At 39.4% G+C, this 24830-nt stretch overlaps 1 protein-coding gene across 13 annotated transcripts in view; it reads right to left on the bottom strand.

The window, feature by feature from the left end:
- AKAP9 (A-kinase anchoring protein 9) overlaps positions 1–24388 on the bottom strand; it is a 120529-nt gene extending 96141 nt beyond the window's left edge. For 7 of the 13 annotated variants that reach the window (XM_074835286.1, XM_074835369.1, XM_074835326.1 and 4 more), the window contains exon 1: positions 24130–24388. In XM_074835286.1, coding sequence (XP_074691387.1) covers positions 24130–24177 — 48 coding nt within the window. In that variant the 5' untranslated portion in view covers positions 24178–24388. The remainder of the gene's footprint in view (positions 1–24129) is intronic. The other 6 variants (XM_074835300.1, XM_074835337.1, XM_074835347.1 and 3 more) reach the window with 1 other exon arrangement.
- Positions 24389–24830: the final 442 nt, after the last annotated feature.

Raw genomic sequence — 24830 nt, 5'->3', positions numbered from 1 at the left:
GATACCTAATTCTTTCAGAAAATGGGACTCAGGAACTAGAGTTGAGGATCTATCTACATTTCAGTGACAAGCAGCAAAATGTCCACCAGCAGGCATGGGATCTAAGGAAAATAAATTTTGTAGAATTAAAACTTTAATTAAAACAGAAAAATACTTCCAGATTTTGTATGTCTAGAAAAAGTTTTCCCAGTGAGAACAAAACGTGACACATACATGTGGATACAACTATACATTCCTTTACCTTGTTGAACTGGGTTCGCATGGCAAAGTTTTGGTACTGGGGGGGGCTACAGAGGTGGCTGCTGTGAGAAGCTGCTAGAAGCTTCCCCTATGTCTGATAGAGCCAATGCCAGCCGGCTCCAAGACGGACTCACCGCTGGCCAAGGCTGAGCCCATCAGTGACGGTGGTAGCGCCCCTGGAATAACGTATTGAAGGCGGGGGGAGGGGGGAGGAAACCTGCGCAATTGCAGCTGGAGAGAGGAGTGAGAATATGTGAGAGAACCAACTCTGCAGACACCAAAGACAGTGAAGAAGAAGGGGGAGAAGGTGCTGCAGTTGCGGGAGCAGAGATTCCCCTGCAGCCTGTGGTGCAGACCGTGGTGAGGTAGGCTGTCCCCTGCAGCCCACGGAGGTCCATGGCAAAGCAGATCTCCACCTGCAGTCAGTGGAGGATCCCACACCAGAGCAGGGGGATGCCCGAAGAAGGCTGTGACCCCGTGGGAAGCCCAGGCTGGAGCAGACTCCTGGCAGGACCTGTGGACCCACAGAGAGAGGAGCCCATGCTGGAGCAGATTTGTCGTCAGGACTTGTGACCCCACGGGGGACCCACACTGGAGCAGTCTGTTCCTGAAGGACTGCACCCCATGGAAGGGACCCACGCTGGAGCAGTTCATAAAGAACTGCAGCCTGTGAAAAGGACTCAACATTGAAGAAGTTTGTGGAGGACTGTCTCCCGTGGGAGGGACCCCACGCTGAAGCAGAGGAAGAGCATGAGTAGTCCTCCCCTAAGGAGGAAGGAGCAGCAGAGACAATGTGTAATGAACTGACTGCAACCCCCACTCCCCATCCCCCTGCGCTGCTGGTGGGGAAGAGGTAGAGAAAACTGGGAGTGAAGTTAAGCCCAGGAAGAAGGAAGGGGTGGGGGGAAGGTGTTTTTAAGGTTTGGATTTATTTCTCATTATTCTACTCTGATTTGATTGGTAATAAATTAAATTAATTTTTCCCCAAGTCAGGTCTGTTTTTCTCATGACGGTAATTGGTGAGTGATCTCTCCCAGTCCTTATCTTGACCCACAAGCCTTTCTTCTCCCCTGTCCAGCTGAGAAAGGGGAGTGATAGAGCAATTTGGTGGGACCCTGGCATTCGGCCAAGGGCAACCCCCCACATCTGTCTTCCCGGAATATCAGCTTGATAACGCCAAAACTATGTCTGTGGAGAACTTGATGTTGCTTCTGTCAGTTCTGAATCTGCAGTTTTGAAACAATTCAATGACAAGTCTCTGTCAAGTTACAAAAGTTGCAAGCAAGAGCAAACGATGTAAACACAGGAGTTACTCATGGAGGAAGAAGGATCCAAAAACAGAAGCTGAAGGACACTCAGAACAGGCTCTCTGCATTGATCCACATCTGATGAGTGTTAGAGAATGAGGACCTTACCCTGGGAAGGCATAAGGAACATAGTAAGCTGTAATGCAACTTTACCATCGTTTTTCAGATGTGCTAAAACCTGTCTAGAGCAAGTCTTTCACTATCTGCTTATCTGCCAGCACATTGACTCCAGCTTTTTCCATCATGCTGGTGAGACCTTGGATCCTCCAAGCAGTCTTGAATCCTGTTAAAAATTCCATCAGTGTTTTCCAGTAGTGAGTAACAGCTGATTTTGCTCCTTATCCTTGACTCTCAGCTTCTGCAACTAAAATAACTAACAACTTGCAATGTCCAGCTTATAGGTTTTTCAGTCCTGCCTCTAGGCAAAAAAGCAATCCTCTTGGAAACAGATATGTCTACTTTATAGCAATTAAAAAAATATTATGGAGTCCATGTTTATTGTCTGAATTATTTCAATCAAATATCCAGTGTACAATTAAATTCTTAATTGTAATAAATAAATTGAAGTTTTATGCTAAACTCTGAAAATGAAACTATAGTTCTTTCTTTTTAATGCATAATAACCTACAATAAAATTGTGCAGTAAGAATTACAGGTTTATTTTCAGATTTCCAGAAGTGCCATTTACAACAGCTGCTCAGCTTTCCATTAGTTTGAAAAATGGGAAGTGATTGGATGTTAGCACTAAACTCTGTGGATGCACAAGCCATGTTGCTTCTTAAAAACAGAAAAACACCTACTGAAAGTCACAAGACTACAATAGAGCAGCATGCAGATAAGTAATGGGTATAGTTTTCAAAATAATTTCCCACAGTAAAAAACCAATTGAACAGAACTTAGACATTTAGAGGATATGTTTATTTATCTAGTTCTAATTATAACTTCTTTCTGCTTATGAATCCCAAAGCACCAATCCCACATCAAGACTGCAGCAAAATTACAGACACCTGGAACAACATTACCTTAGGTTTTAAATGCTGATACCCTCCAACTGGCAGAAAGTCAGAAAAGCAGAGGAGAATCAAAGACTATTAGGAACTAAATACTCTTGAGACAGAAGGGAACTAACTTACAGAGTGGTGGGGATTACTTGTGTAAACAGAGTCAATTATGATAGTTAATGTGCTGCTATAATTACAACAGCAGCATTATTTATTTATTCAGCTATCTTCAGCACATTCTGACCCCTGGCAATTGTGCCAGCAATCTAGACTGCCAGCATACACCATCCATTAATTAATTTCAAATATGGTCTGACTGAACTATTTCTAGAGTAGAAGTTCATGTTAAAATAAAATTTGGCTCCAACAGAATGCAGAATCCAATCTCCTCTTAAGCATTTAAAAAAAATATATAAAATATCTGAACAAAAGCCACAACATTTAATCGCTGCCCATATATCAGCACAAGAAAATACTGAAAAAAATCTGTTAAAATTTAAAAAGTTACATTTATAAAGCATAGATAGCTATATTTTTATTTCACATACATGAGAGGCTTTTTAAAACAGAAACACATTAAGCTCCATTTAAAACTGGATGCTGCCTTATGATTGCTTATTATTGCTTAACATTCTCAGATAATGCATTAGATCTGGATAGTCTCATTTTCAGATGTACTACAGTTAACAAGAATTGAAATTGCTCAGTGCCTCTAAAGAAGGCTGTTATGAAATAAAATAACCAATATTTGCTGTACTTACTGTTTAAAAAAAACTTCTAATTTCAAAGACAAGAAGTTTATAGGTAGTACATCCTGTACAAGTATGGTTGTACAGTTATACTTCATATACCTGTACACAAACATTATTAGCTTCAAATTTTAACTTACTAACATAAAATGCTTACGTCTCAACTTCAGTGCTGCATAGGCACCTCTTACAGGAAGAGCAGGGTCTGCTCATCTCCCACAGTTCCTCTTAAGTACAAAATCTCCATTTATTTTTTTAACTCATATTTAAAGAAGCAGCATAGAAAGATGAGTTGTGAAATTACAGACTGACAACAAAAAGGAACCTCAGAGAAGCTTCTAAGGCAAGTAATTATTTTTCATTTCTACACTGTACAGTAAAAGCATGAGTGGATATCTACATCATGATCCTGCATTTCTCAACTACTCTCATTTCAAAAGATGTTTCAGATACTGTTTAAACTTCAGCTGAAGTGTGTCCTACTCACAGAAGGGGACTTGCTCTTTGTCAATTCTCAGTCTGGTATCCAGTGAGAAATGATCTGTGCTGGACCAGGTCAATGATAAATGTAAGAAGACAAGGACCTCTGAATCTTCTTGTCTATCGCTCAGAGCAGTGGTTAACAGTTCAGAGACAAATTTGCAGTCCTATAATATTCAGTATCTTTATAGGTAATCTGGATGCTGAAATTGAATGCACCTTAACCAAGTTAATGGATGATATCAAACTGGAGGAAAGCCAGATACATCAGAAGGAAGAACCACCATACAGAGAGACCTCAACATGCTGGAAGACTAAGCCAACAAGAACTGTGTGAGATTTAACAAAGATAAACATCAAATCCTGCACCTGTGATGGAATTATCCCACACAGCAGTAACAGCTGGGGACTGACTGGCCTGGTGTGTAGCTCTGCTGAAGAGGACCTGAGAGTCCTGGTGGACAGCAAGCTAACCAGGAGCAAGCAGCATGCCCTGGCAGCAATGAAGAGAAACCATGAGAAACCTCTTTGAAATGCTTCTCAATGCCTACCATAGTAAATGATTAAGACACAAATCCCACTGTCTGTACACCAGTTTTGCGATTAACTACTTAATGCATGACTGAAAAGACCCTACACAATGCTGTTTTGTAAAACAGAATTTGATAGCAATAATAGCATTTGTTATTTGAGAATCTGATCTCACAGCACAGTGGAAAAAGGCCCAGTGAGCCTAACAAACAACTCCTAGCTTCAGCGCTCCAATGTAAATGTTGCACATAACAGCAGAAAGCATATCTTAAACTTTCAATGTAGCAGACTGAAATTTTCCACAGGACCAGTATCTGCAACTAAGCACATGGAGGGTAGGCAAAAGTGAAATAGTACTCTTTGTCAGATGTTGCTTGGGTCTTGCCACCAACACAAAAGCCACAAATTTGTCTAAGGGGTATTTCTTCTGTGTATAGAGTGAATGCTAAAGAGTCTGCTCTAAGTTGCATCTGAATGTATAACATGCATTGTGGCAAACTGTATTGTACAAGTTGTCACTACAATATATTCCAGAATCAGGCAGACTCTGGCTGCAAGTGCAAGATGACACTCAGGTGCATCATGAAACTCATGGAACATCATAAACAGTCCTGTGATAGAAAGGCTCAGGCTTTTCCAGTTATAACATTCCTAATCCTCATCACTGAATGATAATAAGGTATGACTTCTGAATAATTACTGAGAGTGAAAGTGAAACCAAAATATTTAGACTAAGACTGATAACTTGTCTTAAAAGCTAAAGGATTAATTTAAGATTCACTTGCCCTAGTAATGATAGGTCATTACTGCCTTTGACCACAGATATGCAATTCTTGCTACAAAGGCTTTCAGCGACACAAAAAGGACAAAAAGCGAGGCCTTGGCGTGGGATTTGTTTTGATCATCTATAAAGCACAGATACATCCCATTAAGTCTTGACTTGGGCATCTTGCAAGCCAACAGGGACAACCCAAAAAAGGCCAACCTGAATTTGAAATTTTGACATTGTTCAGAAGCTGAAGATCTGCTGTGGTTTAAGTCTCAGGTTATCTATTCCATCTTCCCCTGGATAACTGAAAAAATACCTGCTGTAATCTCTTTCTCACCTGTGACCTGGTTTTCTGATTCCAATATACAGTAACATTTTTATGTTCCATGGCAGCAGACGAGAGGGCCTCAAAAGGGATAAGGAAGAGAGTCTAGGAGAGAGCAACACTGAGATTTAGGCAGTAAAGCCTCACCTAGGTGGTTTAAAACTCATTTGTTGTTAGACCACCAAGTTTTGTAAAAGCATGACAGTCTATCCCCTAAAGAGATGTTGAACAGGCTAACTGGTAACTGTATTAGAGAAGTAGCACTTTGTCAGTTTTTGTCATATTCTCAAAAGGTCTAAGCACTGAGGGTTGTGTTGCCAAAGCACTAACTCCTGAAGTGTAGGCAAATTTACAGTGCTGCCTGCATCTTCTAGGTTCCTGATGCTATACCAAGAAAAGGATAACTGAGAGAGATGAATGGAAAATTATCAAATACAGATGATAAATAGACATCTTTCTAGTGAAGTCTATTGATTTTATTCTGCTAATCAACAAATAGGACAGTATCACAACTCTTTCCAAATCCTGAAATAAAAACCTACAGAAAGAAAACTGAGCAAGCAACCTGCAAATATGTTCAATACATTATGTCACATAGCTGAAAATCCAAACTAAAAGTAAAAAATTAATGTTCTTAGCAAGTTTCAATCTGCTTATCTGTTGAGGCAAATGGAGCTTTAGTTTGTTTCTTCCATTCAACAGATGCTGAATTTACTAAATGGGAAACATTAGGCTGAATGAACAAGAAACTAATTACCTAGGAATGAGGTATTTCCAATCCACTCTTTTTTAATGTTGCACTCACAGTCAGATTTTCCAAATAACATGAGCAAGACCTTAGAATGTCCCTCCTTACGGAGACTTAACTGGCTTATGAGTATTAGAGGATGCCAATAAGGCTATGAAAATTTCCAAAGAAGAAATGCTATAGTCTCTACCTAAATACAAGTTTGAGAGTCTTTCAGCTTCAGAGACAGTCATTCCTTTGCAGAAAAACCAATGGGATCACCACAATTTACAGTTACAGGTGATGTGCCATAGAGGACTACTCAGGACAGTGAGCGGAACAGCATGCAGGGCAATTGTCTTCATCTTTTTAGCAGTCTGTATCAAGTTAGAGAGTACAGTTGTCAGTGCTAATAATCAAGGGCACTGAACTTGAATGAACCCCTCCAGATGGCACTGTGAGCTGGAAAGCCTCAGAATTAGTGCAGTTCTGATCTGGTCTTCTCTTCTATGTCCCAGGAATTTAAACAGGAACAGACCTAGGAAAAGCTAAGTTCATTACAGCTGGGTTATTTTCTGGACAAGGAATAGAAATTAAGTGTAGGAAAATACTCTCAAGTCAGGTTATGATGACAGACGTGAGTACACCAAGTGCATATTAATGTTGGACTGCTTCAGGAAAAGCAATGCCTCTACTGAAAAAAATTGCCCAACTGATCTCTTAACTAACCTACTTCTACATACATCATTTATAAACTGCTCCTATCTACTTTCTAACTTTGTCCTTCTCATACTGAATGCTGTATAACTGTCTCTGCTGATACAGAGGATGAAAAAAAGCATCTGACTCGCATTGGTACCATATTTCCCCAGAGGGAGGAGGAAGTAAGTGCATTGGGCCAAGCCATCAGTGATAAAAATGAGAAGGCAACAGAAACCTTGTTTCAAAAAGCACAGACCATCCATTGGGATGGTCAGGATTTCAGAGGATTTCAGAGCCTGAAACATTGGGAAGTCTTTTGTCACACCAAGGCCAAGGCAGCTGATGTAAAACACAGCCTCTTTTACTCTGCGTTAAGTGAGGGAGATCATCAGTCAGGTGCTGTCTCAAAAGGCACCGTCTATCCTTTGCTTTTGCCCAGAGTTTCAAAGGCTTGGCAGTAATGGGAAAGCAAAAGAGTTATGCAATGACAGAAATGCACTCCTATTCCACTGGGTTTATGTGTAACACCAACTTTAATTAAAAACTGGATCTGGAAGCTTTCTTCAGCTAGGCTGAAAAAAAACCAATGGCACAAAGTCAGTCTTCAATGTCCTACAACCTTTTGAAACAATTTTTGGAGGGGAGGTCAGGAAGGAGAAGGAATTATCACAATGTTAATGAATGGATTAACAAATGTGTTTAAGAAAATTTTTCAGCCCCCAGAAAGGAAAAATGTTCCCCCCCACTGGCCTTCCTAAAATCATCCAGCTTGCCAAAGCCAGGAAATTCTAGACCAGAGCTAAAAAACTTTTTGAACCAGAAAAACTTAACTGCTTTGCCATGCTGTTCCCCACACCTCATTAAAGTGTTTTGAAAGTTTGCACACAGAAGATGGGTTTGTATATTAATTCATTCTTGAAAATTAATCCTAAAAAGAAGATTTAGATACTCTGAAAATATTAGTTGCTTTCCATACAGTTGCAGTACTGTTCATTGGACCGTACAAACTTATCTCACAGCCCTTCAGAAACAAAAATATTAATATTTATCCTCAGGCACTAACCAACCTTCAGTGTTGTCATAATCTTCAAAAGAGTCATAAAATTCAGTCACTAGGCTATAACATTGCAAAGATTTTCTACATGTCTCCATGTTTATGTCTACATGCAAATCCACTAGATTTTAGCAATTTAATAGTATGTACTAACCACTAGTAAGTTACTCCCCAGCCAGACCCAGTTCTCTGGGGTGCTTTGGTATCCACATAAGGCAATGGGTAACTTAGCTATGATATCCATGTAAGGACAGTAAGCTCACTAAAGCACAGGACCTCAAACAAGATGTAAATGTAAATGAGGTTCTATTAACTAAAACACTGCCTCTTTTAAAAGTGTACGAGATCTACAATATGATTTTAGTATCACTTTCCCATTGAATGAAAACATAGTATGTGATGTTCTGCTGACACAACCCAAAGACAGACTCTAGGAATTGAACAGACAATTTGATCTTTGGTGATTTAAATAAAGATACAAAATTATTATATCTTAGTAACACTTAGCAGCTGAACACTAAGTGGTAGAGGCTATGACACACAAAAGAATAAAAAACACTTTTGAGCTCCAAAAAGCGACACAACCTCACCTATCAAGGTCTTAGATGTATAACAAGATGGTACCTCTCATCATAATGAAAAGTTGTCAAAATTCTAAGTTGTCAGATACTGTGTTCGAACTTAAGAACAGCTAATAAAACTAAGCCACTAGTGGCATGTAATAGACTAAATTAGGTAGGCTACATATGACACCAACTGAATGGAAACTAGATTGCTGTGTATCCCCTACTGGCCTAGGAGATACAAAGCAATCAAGACAAATCTTGTGTTCAGTAAATTCAATCACATGAAGATAAAGGTAAAACGAAAAAACAGAAAAGGCCTGGGACTTGCAAAAGGTACCACACCTTAAAGCCACTGCGGCAGATTAAAGTAATGCCTCCACAATACACTTGGCAGAAAAATCATAAGACTGAAAGCCATAATTAGTTCAGCATTTCATAAAGATGAGCTCTTCAGCAAGCTTCAGCAGTGACATTTTTTGTAAGGTTGTACAATTACAAATTCGGTTAGGATTTTAAGTACTTTTTTCCCCACTCAACTCTTGATGAAATCAGCACTGTTAAACAGGCTGTCTTCTGAAGTAAAAGGCAGATAGAGCCCTCCTGAACAGAAAGCAAATGAGAAATAGCCCCCATGCTACTTAAGCATTAAAATTATGTACTAGCTTCCAATTTTATACCCACTATTTCTTTCAATACTGCATTTGATTCAACAAATTTATGTTAGGCTTTACGCTTACTGCAGTTGACTTCTATAAGCCCAGTGCAGTCAAGTGAATTACAACAATGATCAATTTTACTCATTCTTACCTACAGAACCATACTTCATGAATATACAATGAATTGTTTAAACAAAGCATGCAAGTGAATACCATACACCACAAAAAAGAAATAAAGAAAGAAGTAACGGACATTCACAGATAACAAGCTTCAGCTGGGCTTCAAAAGAAAACTTGTTTTACAGTGTAGTAGCAACTTAGTGGCTAAATACAAGCATTAAATCATGAATCTATTCAGAACTTGCATTTTTGGAAAGCAGCAGAGCCATCAGACACGTGTCAGTAAATATGTTGCCTTCTGTATCACTAAAAAAAAATGTACTAACGATCTGAGTGTTGCTGAGGTAGTTACTTCATTTCTTCTTAAAGCAACTGGCTGAGCACCTGTTCTTTAACAAGCATATAGTTGTATCAGCTATTTAACTATATATAGTTAAATCAACAGCTGGAGACTCATTTAATTAATCCCTTGGAGTTCTTTCAGAAGAACAACTTATTTTCAGAAAACAACTGCAATACAGTAACGGAGTTAAGCATTAAGCATGTTTATTCCACTATATTTAGGTCTTTAAAAAATATTCAAGTTGAAATAAATGTCTTCGAGAATAGGAATAGTCTAATAAGCAATGAAACCATGTCATTAAAAACTACCTGCACCCAAAAAGTTAATAAATCTCTGTCTTGTTCAGTAATTTTCCTTGCATGCTGCCCTTCTTCCCCAAAAAATAACCTTAGGAAAACATTCTTAAGTCCACAAGGCAGTGAAAAAGTGAGTCTATCTTTTCCCTGAGCCAAAGTAAGGCTAAACTCCCATCGAAATTTCTATAATAATAGATATAAAGAGCAAAGTTTCCTTCCGGTAAAAGAAAAATTTATTTTCATGTCTAGTATTTAGTAATTTTTCTCCTCAATTACCATTTTTCTCCTAATTAACTACACATAATTGCAACTTAGCCCTGAGAGCTGGTTTCATTTAGCAAAGCAGGAGCTATGTTTTTATTTTACAGGACCCCTAAAGTTATAATATGTTGTATACTTAAGTTCAGAGAGAAACAGTACACAGACTTTACATAAATTAGATAAATATACTACTACAAAAAAGTTCTTATAGAGTATCTTCAGATTCTTACTGCTATTTAGCCAATTCTCCTAGCCCCTCTATAAGCTTCTAGCAGACTACCAAGAATAGACAGCAATAAAAGCTGTGAATTCACATCCTAGAAAACTGAGTTTAGTCCTCATTTTTGCTAAGATTCTGAGAAAAATAAATAATGCTAGATGGTACACTGAACTTCCTGGAATGGGCAGAACAAGCCTGATCCTTCAAACAGCAGCTCACAGGGTTTCTCTAAAATCCTTTTAAACCCTTGGTTAGAGCAGTCCCAAGTATTTTTATGAAGTAACACTGAAACAACCAATTCTGACTTTGTGATAGAACATTCTTCATTATCAGCAAGAGGAAAGCCTGATAGTGTAAAATCTGATTTTTTTCCAAGAAAAACTTTAAAAAGTTGCTACTACCACAAAATAACATTGATTACTGAATGAGGAGTTACTTGAGAACAAATCTTCCAATTATTCAAAAGCTGGGCACAGAAACCTTTCATATTATTAACAAAATATTAAAATAGTTGCTTCCAAAAATCCCATTCTAGAGCTTAGCCATTAAAATCAAAACCTATATAGAGTGGTTAACACATGATATTTAGACAATGCAATTTAAAAGACCATATAAATGTTTTCTCTAATTCAGAAACATACAAAAATCATAATCTATGGCCATCTGTGCTTGCCAGTTACAAGTCAACTATAAAAATACAAAAGTATGCAAAAGCAACAGTTGCCAGTAGCTCCACATAGTGCTTGTCGATCAAATTACTGGCAACCCGCAAGTTCATATTTGTAACACAGACACTTTCTTCCACTTATTAATTGTCTTATGTGTTTAAGAGTTAAGGTTGATATTTTATAAAATTGATCTTTTAACATTAAATATAAATATAAAGCTTCAAGAAGTAATGACTCTCATGTTTCTAATAATAAATAAAAATTACTTGCACTAGATTTGATTTTGAGTATTACCAGACTGACTTATATTCTGTTCTAGATTCATTCATGTATGAAATAACTATAAGCAGAACATTATGTTTATGTTTTCAACTGGGGAAAAATCACCAGAATAAATTTACTTTCACTAGTTTATGGCATTCTGTACATTAATTTGAGTGGGTTCCTCATAAAATACTTGAAACTTATTTTTCCCACACAGGTACAGGTACATGGACACTATAGTCCAAATCAAAAAGGTGCTCTTCCTCACCCTCAGTACATGAAGACAATACCCAAAAACACAGACTTATTTTGGAGAGCATGGAAAGATTTGACTACATCAGCCCATTATCATCAGGGATAACAGCTATCATGCTACCAGATAATATAATTCTGTACCTCAAGTTATTATTATCCTGTTTCAAATAAAACCCGATAATATTACCTACCCAAGCTGACCACATCACAAAAGCACAGTCCAGCTTAATTTAAAGAACTCGTGAAAAACAAAAATATTCCAAAACTGGGATTGCAAGTAGAAATCAAATTTGCCTTGATGTAGAGTATGCACAGATTATGGCATGGTCTTTATATTTTTTCCCCATAGGATCAGCCTTAATTAGCGCCCAGACTGTACTGAGACACTGTCATTTGTAGAATTACTTTCTCATTCACCGTAAATTGGAAGGTGTGTAGAAAACAAGACAGGGCACTGCAGGAATATCTTATGTTGAAGAAAGGAGAACACTGCATACAAAAACTCTGTGCTTCTGCTATCTCTGGCAGTCTCCTTGCCAACATCAAAGAGACCATCCAAACCAAAATTTTTATGATGTTCCTTAGTTGTCTATTCTTCAGTTTATAGTTGCATACCCTGGAAGAGCAGGAGGACCCCCAAACAACAGTGCTGACCACTACTGTGAAATGCAGAATCCCTTCCTGGCTACAAGTTAGATCACACAGCATCACCTTTTTTTTAAGCACCGGAGGATCCGGTAGAATACTGTTACATCCCAGTAATGAAATGGAAACTTGAATTCCTCCTTTCTGCCACTGGGAAAGCGTGTGAACTTTCTTTTACCATCCTCTCATGCTGCTATGGTTTCATGAGTTTTCTGTCAGCTCATTTCTCTAGACTGTCAAGGTCTCTCTGAAAAGAAGCTCTATGCTTCAATTCATTAACTGTTCTCCCTAACTTGGTATCATCCATGAACTTGCTGAAGGCATGCTCCCTCCTATTCTCCAGGTTGTTAATAAAAACATTGAACAGTACCAGCTACAGTTTCCAGATCTGAGGAACACTGAGGCCACCAGCTGGACTTTGTATCAGCACTCCAAGCATAGCAGTCCACATAATTTTCGACCCACTTTGCAGTCCACCTACCCAAACCACCTAACTCCAGCTTGGTTACAAATAACCTCTAATAGATCACATCAAAAGCCTTCCTAAAGTCAAGGTAAACAACATTGGCCATTCTCTCCCCATCTACTGAGCTACTCGGCTTATCATAGAGGACAATCAGTTTGCCCTTGATAAATTCCAATTGTGTTCTTGCCCTTAATGTGCCTGAAAACAGCTTCTAGGAGGATCTGCTCCATCATCTTTCCAGAGACCACAGCCAGGCTGACCTTCCTTTAGATTCCCCAGATTCTCCTTCTCACCCTTCTTGAAGATGGGTCAAGGTTTTCCCTGCTCATTTGGAATCTCCTAATCACAATGACCGTTCAAACATGAGCCTTGTAACAATAGCAGCCAGCTCCTCCTGCAGGATGCTTGGATACCTCACACTCAGTCCATAAATCTGTGTACATCAAATTTTCCTAAATTGTCCCCAGTTTGACATTCTGTACTGTGAATAATGCTTCACTCCCTCCAATTCTGCCATTAGACTCAGAGACCTGGGAAACCCAAGGACAGTCCTTATCATTAAAGAGGCAAAGAAAGCCTTGAGCATTGCTTCCGTCCTTTCATACCAGATCATTTGTCAAGATTATTTTGAGGCTCTTCACTGTGTTTGCTATCCACTTCAGTTTAGTACTGTCTAGATATAACCATGCATTCTTTCCACTCCTAATAATGAAAATATCGAGGGACATAGGCCCCTGAAAGACTGAAAGCCCACCTACTTTGAGAGTAAGCCATTGAAACAAAAATAACATTAAGAACAATTTTTTGTTCAGTTGTAACCACAAAATGATGACTGTGCCTAGACCAAGTCTTTAGTTTGTATACAATGCAAACAGCGTCAAAAATCTTAACACCAATCACACTGACTTTTAGCAAGAAGTTCTGTCTGAATCAGCCCTAGATACCTAAAGGTGCTCTCATATTAACAGTTAGGCAGACCCCCAAGGATCTTAATGCTGATGATTCATTTAGACAAGTCTGTTTCCTTTAAAGAACAGTCCTTGCCAGTCTTTTGAAACTCCCTAATGAGCATAAGCAGAGTCTTACTGATGACTCCAGCCCTGGTTATGGTGTATTATCAAGCATCAATGTAGCTTCCAGGGGACCAGGGTTGAGGATAATCAGCTGTTGCTCAAAAATCATGAATACTGATTAGAATCCTACAAGAAAAATCCTGACACTTCTAAAGAAAACTGTAGTCAGGCAATTGCTGCTTCCTGTGTGATCCTACCCAATACTCCATTCCAGCTCACATAGTTCATTCTTCTACAACACACTGCAAGTAGTCCACTGCAAATTCTAATTAATTAACTTAAAAGACTACCATTTCTAGAGTACAGGGCTTTAAAAATGCAGCGATATTGAGACAACTAATGAAATGCATGGAGAGAATCTGTATCTGAAAAGGTTTTGTTCAGACTTCTCTACCTAGCTAATGCAAGAAAACTTAAATGACAGAAGCATTTGCCATTTCTGGTTTGTGTTGATGCTGCAAGAAACGGGCTGCAGCCTGCTGCATTCTCCTGATCAGCAGGACTCCTACACTTCACAACAATGCCTATTTTTCTTTCCTCCTGCAATGTAACAGTCTATATACTGAGGAAGAAGAATGTATTAGAAGTTGGCTGAAAAGGGCTGAAGAGAATATTTTGTGGATGTTAGAAAAAGCATCAACTATCAATTTACTTTGAGTTTCTATGTACTGCTTATATTACCCTGATTCATGTAAATTTAACTTTTTCCTCCTAAGAGAAAAAGACAATAGCAAAAACTTTACTCTGCTGTAAACCATTTTAGTTGTATTTACGTAGAACACATCTAGTTGTTTTTCTCCTGCACTGTGTCCTCTTTAATAAAAATGTATCTGTCACATATTTAAAAATCAAAAACTGAGGACAAAAAAATTTAAAAGGTAGAGAGAACATATAAAGGAATGGAATAAGACACAGTAAGATCTGAATAGTTTTGCTGATATTTAATTTCTCATTAACTAAGAAGTCTGAAAGAAAAAGGCACCTTCAGAATGAATAGATTATGTATAAATAAGACTTTATTAATAACCAACACAAGATTATCAGTTTTTTCAAGTCGATGAGTGCCATGGAATTGATACAGAATTTGAGAGGTTACATCTTTGGCAACAAGACAATCAGCTTTTCAGATACAGATCAACAGTTTAAATTCTGTTCAATCTAAGCATGGACTAATGGCTATTCCTTGTTAATAAATTCAAGTGATGTGATGACTTCCACCCAGTTATCAAAGGCAATCTTTTCACAAACATTAATGTTGCGATTTTCAAAGTAGTCTGGAGAATTGAGATTTATTGTTAAGAGATTATTTGTAGGCATTCTGGTCACCTTTGTGCTCCAACTCTGTGTAGAATCTGAACAAAACTTCAAATTTTCATTTTAAAAATGTTTGTGGGTTTGATTTTTTTAAAATAAACTGTAAAATACTTTAAAACAAGTCAAACTCAGTTGCGCTTCATCATTTTCCCACCTTGTTTATATTATTTTTACATGAATTCATACCATGTGGCATGTCTGGCACTGTACGGACAGAGTGAGAATAAAGCCCCCAAACTCAGTAGGTTTGTGAGAGACAGCTCTGTGAGGAACAGAGCAGACATAAGGAAAGAACCAACTGCATTAATTTCACGATCAGTGTGCAAGGCTTGACAGGCTTCTATTATTTTGACAGACTTTTATTATTTTTTTACATGCTGCTGAATCACGAGAGAAAAGCGAGCTCACAAAGACACACACTGCTCACAAAATTCCAGACTTGTCTGTGGACTTTGTGGGATTTTTTTTGTTGTTTTTTTTTAAAAAAAAAAACAAAATCGAATTCCTGGAATATATTCCAAATGATGAAGAACACCTAGTAAACGCATTCCCCTTTGAGGAGTCTTGTATCAGGATTTCCATTATCTCTTTAAACACACCAACCTATGCTAGCTAACATACTACTAAACATACCAAGACAGGGGTTTATCATCATTGTTATGGAGCATTATCTGTAATAGTAAGATATTTCTCCTATATACCTTTTAATATAGATATTATATATTATTATATAATATACAATCATAATTATATTTTATAATTATATTTTTATATAATATAAAATATATATTTTCAATATATTGTACTAATGTTAAATCAGCTACTTAGACAATAAAAATGGATTTAGGAACATTTAAATATTTTTTCCTTGCTTTGTGGTTGGACACAGGAGGTTTCTTCACAGGGAAGTAAGCTTAAGGACAAGTAAAAACTTCAGAAAACAAAACCAGGATTAAGAGATAACCACTTATGTTAAATCACAGCCTACCAGTGAAGTCAGATTTGAGTAAGCTCTTATGCAACTTACTCTGCTTATTCTCTGTAACACCTGTTTTATCAATTTTTTGCAGAAACATACTCAGTCCCAGAATCCCATCAACTCCACCTCAACTCCACCAGTTGTCTTGGCTCTATAGCTCAGGATTGTGGTTTTAGACATATGCTGTAATTTTGCCATGGTAGTACAGTTTTCATCAAATCTACACTTTCCCCTGGAAATACCACAAAAACTATTCACATTCTCTTTATCTCTTATTATCTCCAATTGTGGAGAGTCTTAAAATTTCTTTGTGTTTTGAGATTTAGAAGCATAGTCCAAGAGACTACCTCTTCTTTGTTTTGTGATGATGCTACAACTTATGGTTGTTACAACTGTGATTTGATCACTTTCCCACTTACCTAAGCTTAGTCTTTGGTTTCCAGAGTCTCACTTTTTTTGCCCAGCTGACTACGGAATTTGTTCTATCTTGAAGCTTGTTGGGATTCCTCTTCAGAAGAGGGGAGAAGCTGGAAGACTGACTCCATACTTCCAAGAAACTAAGAATTCTAAGAAATCTTAACATTTTTATTCATTCTTCTGTCTTTTCTCCACTGGGGGTAGGAAGGTAGTTTATAATATAAAATGTTGGCTTCTCAATAAATCCTGTGAAAATGTGGATTAAGGTTTCTTTCAAGAAACAGGAACACCAGAACCATCAACACAATATGGCATGCCAGCACTTTGCAGTCAATATACAAATGTCTCATCCTCATAAATTTCAAGATCTATTTACTTTGTATTTCAGCATAGCAGCCAAAAGACTGCAATTATCAGATGCGTTTCACTGAACTGCAGTACATTTATCAACGAGTCTGCAAATTCAAAGCGTCACGTTACCAGTAACAAAACGATTCTGAAATACATAGCAATACATTGAGATCGCTAGCTATGGGCAGATATTTAAAGACAGAGCTTTCAGCTCCTAAATTAGGATTCCCGACAACTGTGGTATTAGTATATAATCTTATATTGCAATATAAGGTAGGACAACAAAGTTGGACCTAATTCAGCAGCCTCTTTCTTTTGTCCTCATCTGATTTTTCACTGCTACAAACACTAAGATGTTACAGTAACCATATATTATTCTGCAGTTAATATCTCTGTACAACAATATTTAAAAGCACCTACTTGTTTGATTTTTTTTTTTTTTTCCTGTGGGGAAAAAATACAGGATTTTCTGGTAACACCTACATATGACAAAAGGTTCAATCTACTTTTCTTGGAGTATCAGATACACTTCACTGAAAGTACTTCAGAAAGAATTTGTGGCAGTGATCATGCTTATTTCCAAATCAATACAAACAAACTTGCCTAGATACTGTTACAACTGAGGGAAACAAATGTGGAAGTCCCCTCTGTTCTGCTATTGCAACAGCCATACTATGAAAACAAGCAGTTAGAAAGCAGACCATAGAAATGAGGGAGAGACTAGTGCTAAAATGAAGAGAGTCTTGAATGTAGGCAAAGGGCAACTTCGTGCTTTCTTTTCTGTAATTCCTTCTCTTTACACATAGAGCAGCAAGAAAACATTTTAAATTGCTTTTTTACAATGCAATTTCTTGCTTTCATAGTGCTACTAAAAAGACTGTGTTGTCTTATTTCTCTGTTTCTGTGAAATTCACTGGGCATCTTGGATTAAAGATCAACTTTCTCTAAACTGAGTATAGAACAAAGGTTATTTTGAAGTGGTATTTATCTGCATCCTCAGAAGAAAGCGTGTTAGTTTAAGCTCATTCTACCTTGCATCACTATTGTAAGGTAGACAGATACTTTAGAGCTTTGACCAAAAGCGTGTATTGACGATAACATTTAAAACAAATAATCAAGCCCTGTATCAAAAGCAAGAACAGATCTCTGGAATGAGGGAAATGGAGATCAAAACCAGGAAACAGAAGAAAAATGGAGAAGATATTTAGAAATATGAAAAATTCTAGTAGTGTCAATTGAAAAGAGAGCTGAAATCCAAGATTTCAATTCAAGTACTATTTTTTTTTTCACAAGGACCCAATAAAGTCCACAAGAAACTTGAACACAATGGGAAAAATTAAACTTTTCCTTCTTTTTTAAAGGAAAAAAGAACACTGAGAAAACTGTAAAGAGCAAGTACTGCTATCATCCTCAAGAGAACAATTAAGTTTTACTAAAAACCTCAACATTTAAGCTAGTCATCCCAATTCTTCTCCTATTAGAATGTGTCTTGAAAACAGTTTCACAGATCACCACTCCATTTAATCTCTCATCCGATTTTGACACCCCGGTAGCAATATACTACATAGATAAAATATATTTACAGCTCAAATGTGCATGAATCTGTTTTCTATGATAAAATGCAGAGATACCTACTCTTTTGAACAAAGGTAAAAGCATGTACAGTGAGGTGAAGATCTCCCTTTTTGTTTCTCTCTCATCTCTACTCAATTTCTGCCCTATCTGCTTTTACTCAAAAAGTTTTAAAACCACATGTTCTCTCTCCAAGGTAATGTTCAGTCCTTGCATCTGTAATTTTCTCCACAAGACAAAAACTAGTTCTTAAGCTTACTCATGTTCATAATCAAAATACACACAGGCAATTCCCCATACCTCCTACTATTTGCATTTAGAATTCACAGACATGCAAAGGAGAGGGAGTAGATTGAAGCCTGTAAAAGAAGAGGAGACAAAAACCCCACAAGTTCAGAAGGACCTGGGAGAAGAAATAGCTTAGCAATACAAAAGAGGAATGCCTAGGAATTTGGTACAGGTTTGTGAGGATCTCCATGTGCAAGAAAAAGGGCTCCCTCAAGTCTTAATGCCTATTTCTTCATTACAGCATTTTTTTTTTTTTCATAGTTCCACTGCACTCTCCTGCTTTGCTACAAATGAAGAAATTAGGCAGTTTCTATTCAAATATGTTGAGCCAAAGCTGATCCACATCTTTTCAGGAACTCTTGAGCATTAGCCTAGACTCCCCTCCAGTTGCTTCCTCTCATGCCCATTAATACACACACAGCATCTTCACATACAGATGTAGCCTAGCATCATTCTCATTCTGTGAGCTTTTAACCCATAAAGCTGGTCTCCTCTATACTTTATCAAAAGTGACAGCAATGACTAAGGCTTTATGATGAAATCAGCACTTTGTGATATGGCCAAATACACCTTCTTATTTAAAGAGAAAAAGCAGTGTAAGAAAATGCAGACTGAAAAGGAAATTCTTGCTTCCAGGATTCTGTTTAATTATTTTTGTTCAAGTTAGTTCAGGCAGACAGAGGATAAACAAAATGAACAGTATACACCTGAAAGCAAGAGATGTGTTAGTAGGCCAGCCCTTTAATGAAATGTAAGGTTTAAATGAATTTAATTTGTCTTCTGTGATGAAAAACTCTTAATAACCACCGAAATACTGCTTTTTTTTTCTCTTCAGCTAAATTACAGGGCATTTAAAAGGACTGTGTTTTACAAACACAACCTATATGTTGAATTCTTTGGGGGGTTTTAAATTAGAGCTTTAATCACTGTGGCACGTAATTATTCCATGCTTCGCTTGAGTCTTCTATCTTAAAAAAAAATAAAAAAATCCATAGTTTTCCTTGAGAAATCCAAAACTTCTCAGTCCAAAGAGGCCAGAGATGAGGAAGTAAAATCTTTTTCTCTCCTCAGAAGAGTAAAATGAAAGAATGCAAACAGCAAACATTCCCATACTCTTAGACAACGCTAAGTTAATAATACATACCATTTTCATTTTCAGACACCTGAAATATTCACATGCATGACCAGAAGACAAAATATGCAACTATTTATTTTTATTATTCAATTTGTGAAGGTAACTTGTCAAATTACTTATACAATCTCTAACATTTGTCCACTGAGTGCCATTGGAGCTTCCCAAACCAACTTCACCATTCTGTCTGCTCAGCAATTCTCTGGTATAGATCAAAAGCAGTCATACTGCTTATTCTGTACTAAATGTTTAACTAAACCAGTTCCATAATTTCTTAAGGTTCTTCAATAATTATGTGATTTCTTCGAACACCTCAATAAGACTGTACTACAAATATACATAGAACCTTTGAAAATCAGGACATTCAATTACATATTTCTAACATTAGACCTGAAACCCTAGACCAATCTAAGAGAATTTACAACGTAAATTAGTGTCTTTCCCTAACCCACTCCTTCCACAAAAAAAAAAAAAAAGAGCATACAGTTAGGGAACATGCCCTTTCTTCAATGGCATGCAGATATTTAAATACTTTGCAAATAATATTTCAGTACTGTAAAATGGACCATTCTATAAGACTTGCTATTGATAGTTTCCTATCTCTTAATTTTACCAGTTATAATAGCTGTACGTTTTGTATATGGGTGTGTATAAATTAAATCAAAATGTCTTTTAAAATTTCAAAAGCTTTAACAAAATACTCTCAGCCATTTTCTCACAAGGGAATCTCAAGTCTTCAATGTTTTCATTCTGAAGCTAGCAAACTACTCTGTATAGTTGTGAAAGTTGATCAAAATAGTGCAATACTCTAAGAAAAGCCAGCTACTAAGCTGTTAAATACATAAAATTAAGATACCCAACTACCACAAATAGTATCCACTGTAACGTTAGAAGAGATTCCCAAGCAAACTGACGCACAGAGACATGCACACATAGTATGCGTGCACATAAATATCATACCAAGATCTTAAATCACCATCCTCTGTAGTCTTTTGTAAGACCAGGTGTATTTACACTATCTCAGGCCATCAACAGCATTCTAAAATCTCTTCAGCAAGGCACATAACATATCTGATAGATTTCCAAGTTCACTGTGTTTTGGAGCACTGATCAACTTAACAACATGCATCTGTATTTCTGTTGCTGGCACACATCTCCTTTCCACATTCCATCACAGTCAACACTGTTTCCCTTAACTAGCTTTTTTGGGACTTCTCTTGCTCCACCATAATCAGATTGGGATCCAAGATGAAGAAATTGCTTGTCTGGGGAGAAGGTAGTTCCATAAAGGCACGGAGAGACCATTTTAATGAATAAGAGAAACAGACATTTATAGAGGCAGAATTAACATCCAGCACATTTACCTTCTGGCAAAGGAAAATGAATGACTACAGGTCCAGCAAAAGGAGCATGTAATTTACTGGGTTTAACATTGTGCCTCCCTTGCCTTTGTGGGTTTATAACAGACAGAACAGCAACATATGCTGCAACTGCTTCATAATAAAGACCTGGTGTAGTCTCCAAAAGTCAGCAGGTACACATGAATGTTGGTGAGCTTCTATCCAGAGCTTTTTATTCCATTTTTCAAATGATGTACTGGCAAAGGCTGAGTGTTTGCACAGAGACCCATTCTGCCAGGCTTGAGTGCACTTAGCACCTTTCAATCAAGGTAAGATCCACAATGCAGCTTCTTATTTCCAGTAATAATAAAGGAGGACTCAAAAGAAACTTCTGTTGCAGGAAATCCAGTTGTAATACATTTCTCTGGAAAAGATCTCTGTGGGGAGACAGTGTCTTAAGAAGACATCAAGAATAAAGAAAAACAAAGTTCCACTGCAGATAAATTCACACAAACCAAACTCCACAGCTTGCCTACTCAACATTATGATCAGAAAACAACCAAATGATTGCTTTACAGAAAGTTCGTATTGCTTAAAATGCTCATACTGAGATTTGGCAGTAGCTAGCTACCTACTTTTCAAGAAAAAAAAAAAAACAACAAAACAAAACAAACAAGAATCTAAGTCCCAATTTTGAATAATAACTCCACTGTTAGCAGGGTACCAGCCACCTCTATGGCACCTACTAGACTCTTTTACCAGCCTCCCAACTGCCAACATCCATCCCACAGTTTATGCAGCATCTTATTTATATTTAAAATTTATAATTTCAGGCAGATGCATCAAGGTATCTGCAGTAGAGCAATACCTGCACTTTCAGCACAGTAACAACACATACTTTAATACATTTTCCCAGCTATCTTATTTAAACAACATTCAATGGTTAGGCTCAAAAGTTTTTTGGGTGCTCGTTGCTGTGGTTTGCAGAAAATATTCACTGTAGCCAAGCAATTTTAGAAGACATACTGATCATGCTACTGTGAATGTGTTTGTATCCTTGAAAAAGAGAAAAGCAGCTGCACGAGCAGCTCCTGCTTCCATTCCCTGCTAACACAGTTTCTTCTTTTCTGCCTTTATCAGTGACACTTGTCACTGGAAGACTGTGACCTAGTCCCCACAGTACACCACATTTAATTACATCATTCACATGTTAAAAAAAGGGGTAAACGGTACACAGAACACCAATGAAAAATCTGAAAAACTAACACTGCTTTTACAGTCCCTTCCCATGCAAACCACATATAGCTTTAAAGCATTACAATGACTTAAACCACAAGGGATGTTTAAAAGCATAGAATATGAAAGCCTTCAAGCAAATACTTACAAGAACATCATTAGGTTTTAGTCAGGAAAGACTAGAAGAAGGGTGAGAGTTATGACAGTTTGCTCCTAAAATGCAAAATAAATTAGTAAAATGTGTACATGACTTCTCCCAAAGAAGGAAGCCACTGAATTTCTGCTAGAATCCTGGCTTTTGTTTCACTTTTCAGTAATAGTCATTAGTTTTCTTTGTTAATCCCAGGCCAACATAGAGAGAAAAATATAAATTCTCTTGATAAATTCTTCATTGTAGTTTATAATACTGGCAAATTTACTTTGACCATTTTCTTTGCAAAACTACTATCTAATTTTCTGCAAAAGAATTAGCCAACCTGGGTGTGACAGAATGTACTGCCACCAGCAGCTCATCTGTTCCAGTGACTTTTAAATAGTACTGCATAACGTTGTGTAAACACCATTGTTGTTCTAAGCATTTAAGAACAGGTTTTTCTACACAAACATACGGCTCCATCTAGGAGGGTTTCCCAGTGTACGCTTTGAATGCTCTTTCAAAAGAAAGAGAAACAGACTAAGTTAGCAAGTTTTCGTCTAATACAGCAAAATATTTATTCAATACTTCACAGTCAAACTACATTCTCTTTTCCACAGACCACATAAACAAGACAGTGACGATGTTTCGTAGTTTCACCTTCAGCTTGTCTTCTTGATGCCCATACTATTAGCTCCTGCCAAGTTACATGCATATTTTCAGTCTGAATGACTTACAAACTTCTAAACTCTTATTTCGCAATGACTGCTGGAAGGAACCAGACATACCTAATGTCAAAACACTAATTTTATCTTATTTTCCTACAAGTGCCATTAATTATCTCACTGAGCACACCAAAGCTTTCTTCAAAGTAAGAGAGGTCCTCCTCGAGAGTGGTAACTCCCGCCTGGTGCCCAGAAGGCGAAGTGCTTTGCCGCCGGTGTGCACTGAGCCATGCTTAAAGAGTAAAATTTTAAGCTCCCCGATTAGGGCTCCGGTAAGCCCGCGGGGCACGGCCTGAGCCGCCTGACAGCCCACGGGCGGGGCCGGCTGCACGCCGCTGTGGTGCACCACGGGCTGCCGGCGCCCAGCGCCCACGAAGAGGCCCCACGGGTGACCCGGGTACCCGGCATCTTCAGACAACCGGCAACCGCGCCTCGCCGCACCACTGGCGGCATCTGTAACCCTCTGCCTCCTGAGGCTCCCCCGGCATTAGCACCAGACGGAGGGACAGCCGTCAGGCTTGGAAACTTCCGTAAAGGTTTACAGGGAGTTTGAGAGGCAAACGCGGTTCGTGACTCGGGTGCGAAGCGGCAAGGAACTCGGCTCTTCCTCCGCCCGGGCTGTCACCGCCCGGCCCTGCGACGGGCACCTGTGGGGCGCGGGCCCCGCTGTCACCGGCCCCCCGGCCCCGCAGCCCGGCCGAGGGCCGCCCCTCGGCGCGGAGCCCGGGGCGCGCCGGGAGGGCGGCACAAAGCGCCTCCTCCGCCCGCGGCTTTGTTCGCGGCGGGGCCCCGAGCCGAGCCCCTGCCGCATCCACGCTCCGCCGCCTCCCGGCCCGGCCCCGCCCCGCCGACTGGCGTCCCCCGGCCTCCCCGCGCTCCCCCCGGCCTCCCCACCACGCCGCCGCCGCCGCCTCCTCCTCCTACCTTGGCTTTCCCAGCCTCCAGCTTCTTCAGCCGCTCCTCGTCCTCCATGGCGTCTGTGCGGGAGAGCAGAGCGTTACCGGCGGCGGGAGGCAGGGCCCACCCCGCTCCCGCCCCTCAGCCGGGGCGCACACACTCGCTGTCCTGTCCCGTCCCGCCCTGTCCCGCCTCACAGCGACGACAGCTGCCGTGGCGCTGCCACCGGCGCCGCCATCTTCATCCCACGTAAACACGCGGCCGGGGAAAGTGACGTTGGGGCCGTCCGCTCCTCCTCCTGCCGCCAGCCCCTCCTCCCCCCCCGGGCCGCGGCCGCCTCCGGCCGCCAGCGCCCCCCGCCGCCCGGCTGCCGGCAGTCCCGCCGGAGCCGCCCCGGAGGCGCGGGCTGCCCCGCTCCAGGCCGGCCTCCGCGGCGGCGGCCGGGTGACCACCGACCGCGGGCACGGCCGCAGCCGGCGCGGCGGGGGAGGAGGGGGGCAGCGGCGGGCACACCCCCCTCCACACCCCTTCTGGCTCCCGCAGGCAGAAAGGCGGGAGGGGCTTTCTCTTCCCACAAAAGAACTGCGGCGGCAAGACGCCTGCAATCTGCGGTTGCTTTGATACAAAGCTCTGAACAGACAGTACCTGAGTTCCGCAAGACTGCTGCCTTCCGCCGTCTCGCAAATCCAGCCTCCCTGGCTACAATGCTAATTTTGACAGTTTTGATT

Source organism: Strix aluco, chromosome 1, assembly GCF_031877795.1.
Source record: "Strix aluco isolate bStrAlu1 chromosome 1, bStrAlu1.hap1, whole genome shotgun sequence".
Lineage (NCBI taxonomy): Eukaryota > Metazoa > Chordata > Aves > Strigiformes > Strigidae > Strix > Strix aluco.
This window is presented reverse-complemented; position numbering and strand designations above follow the sequence as displayed.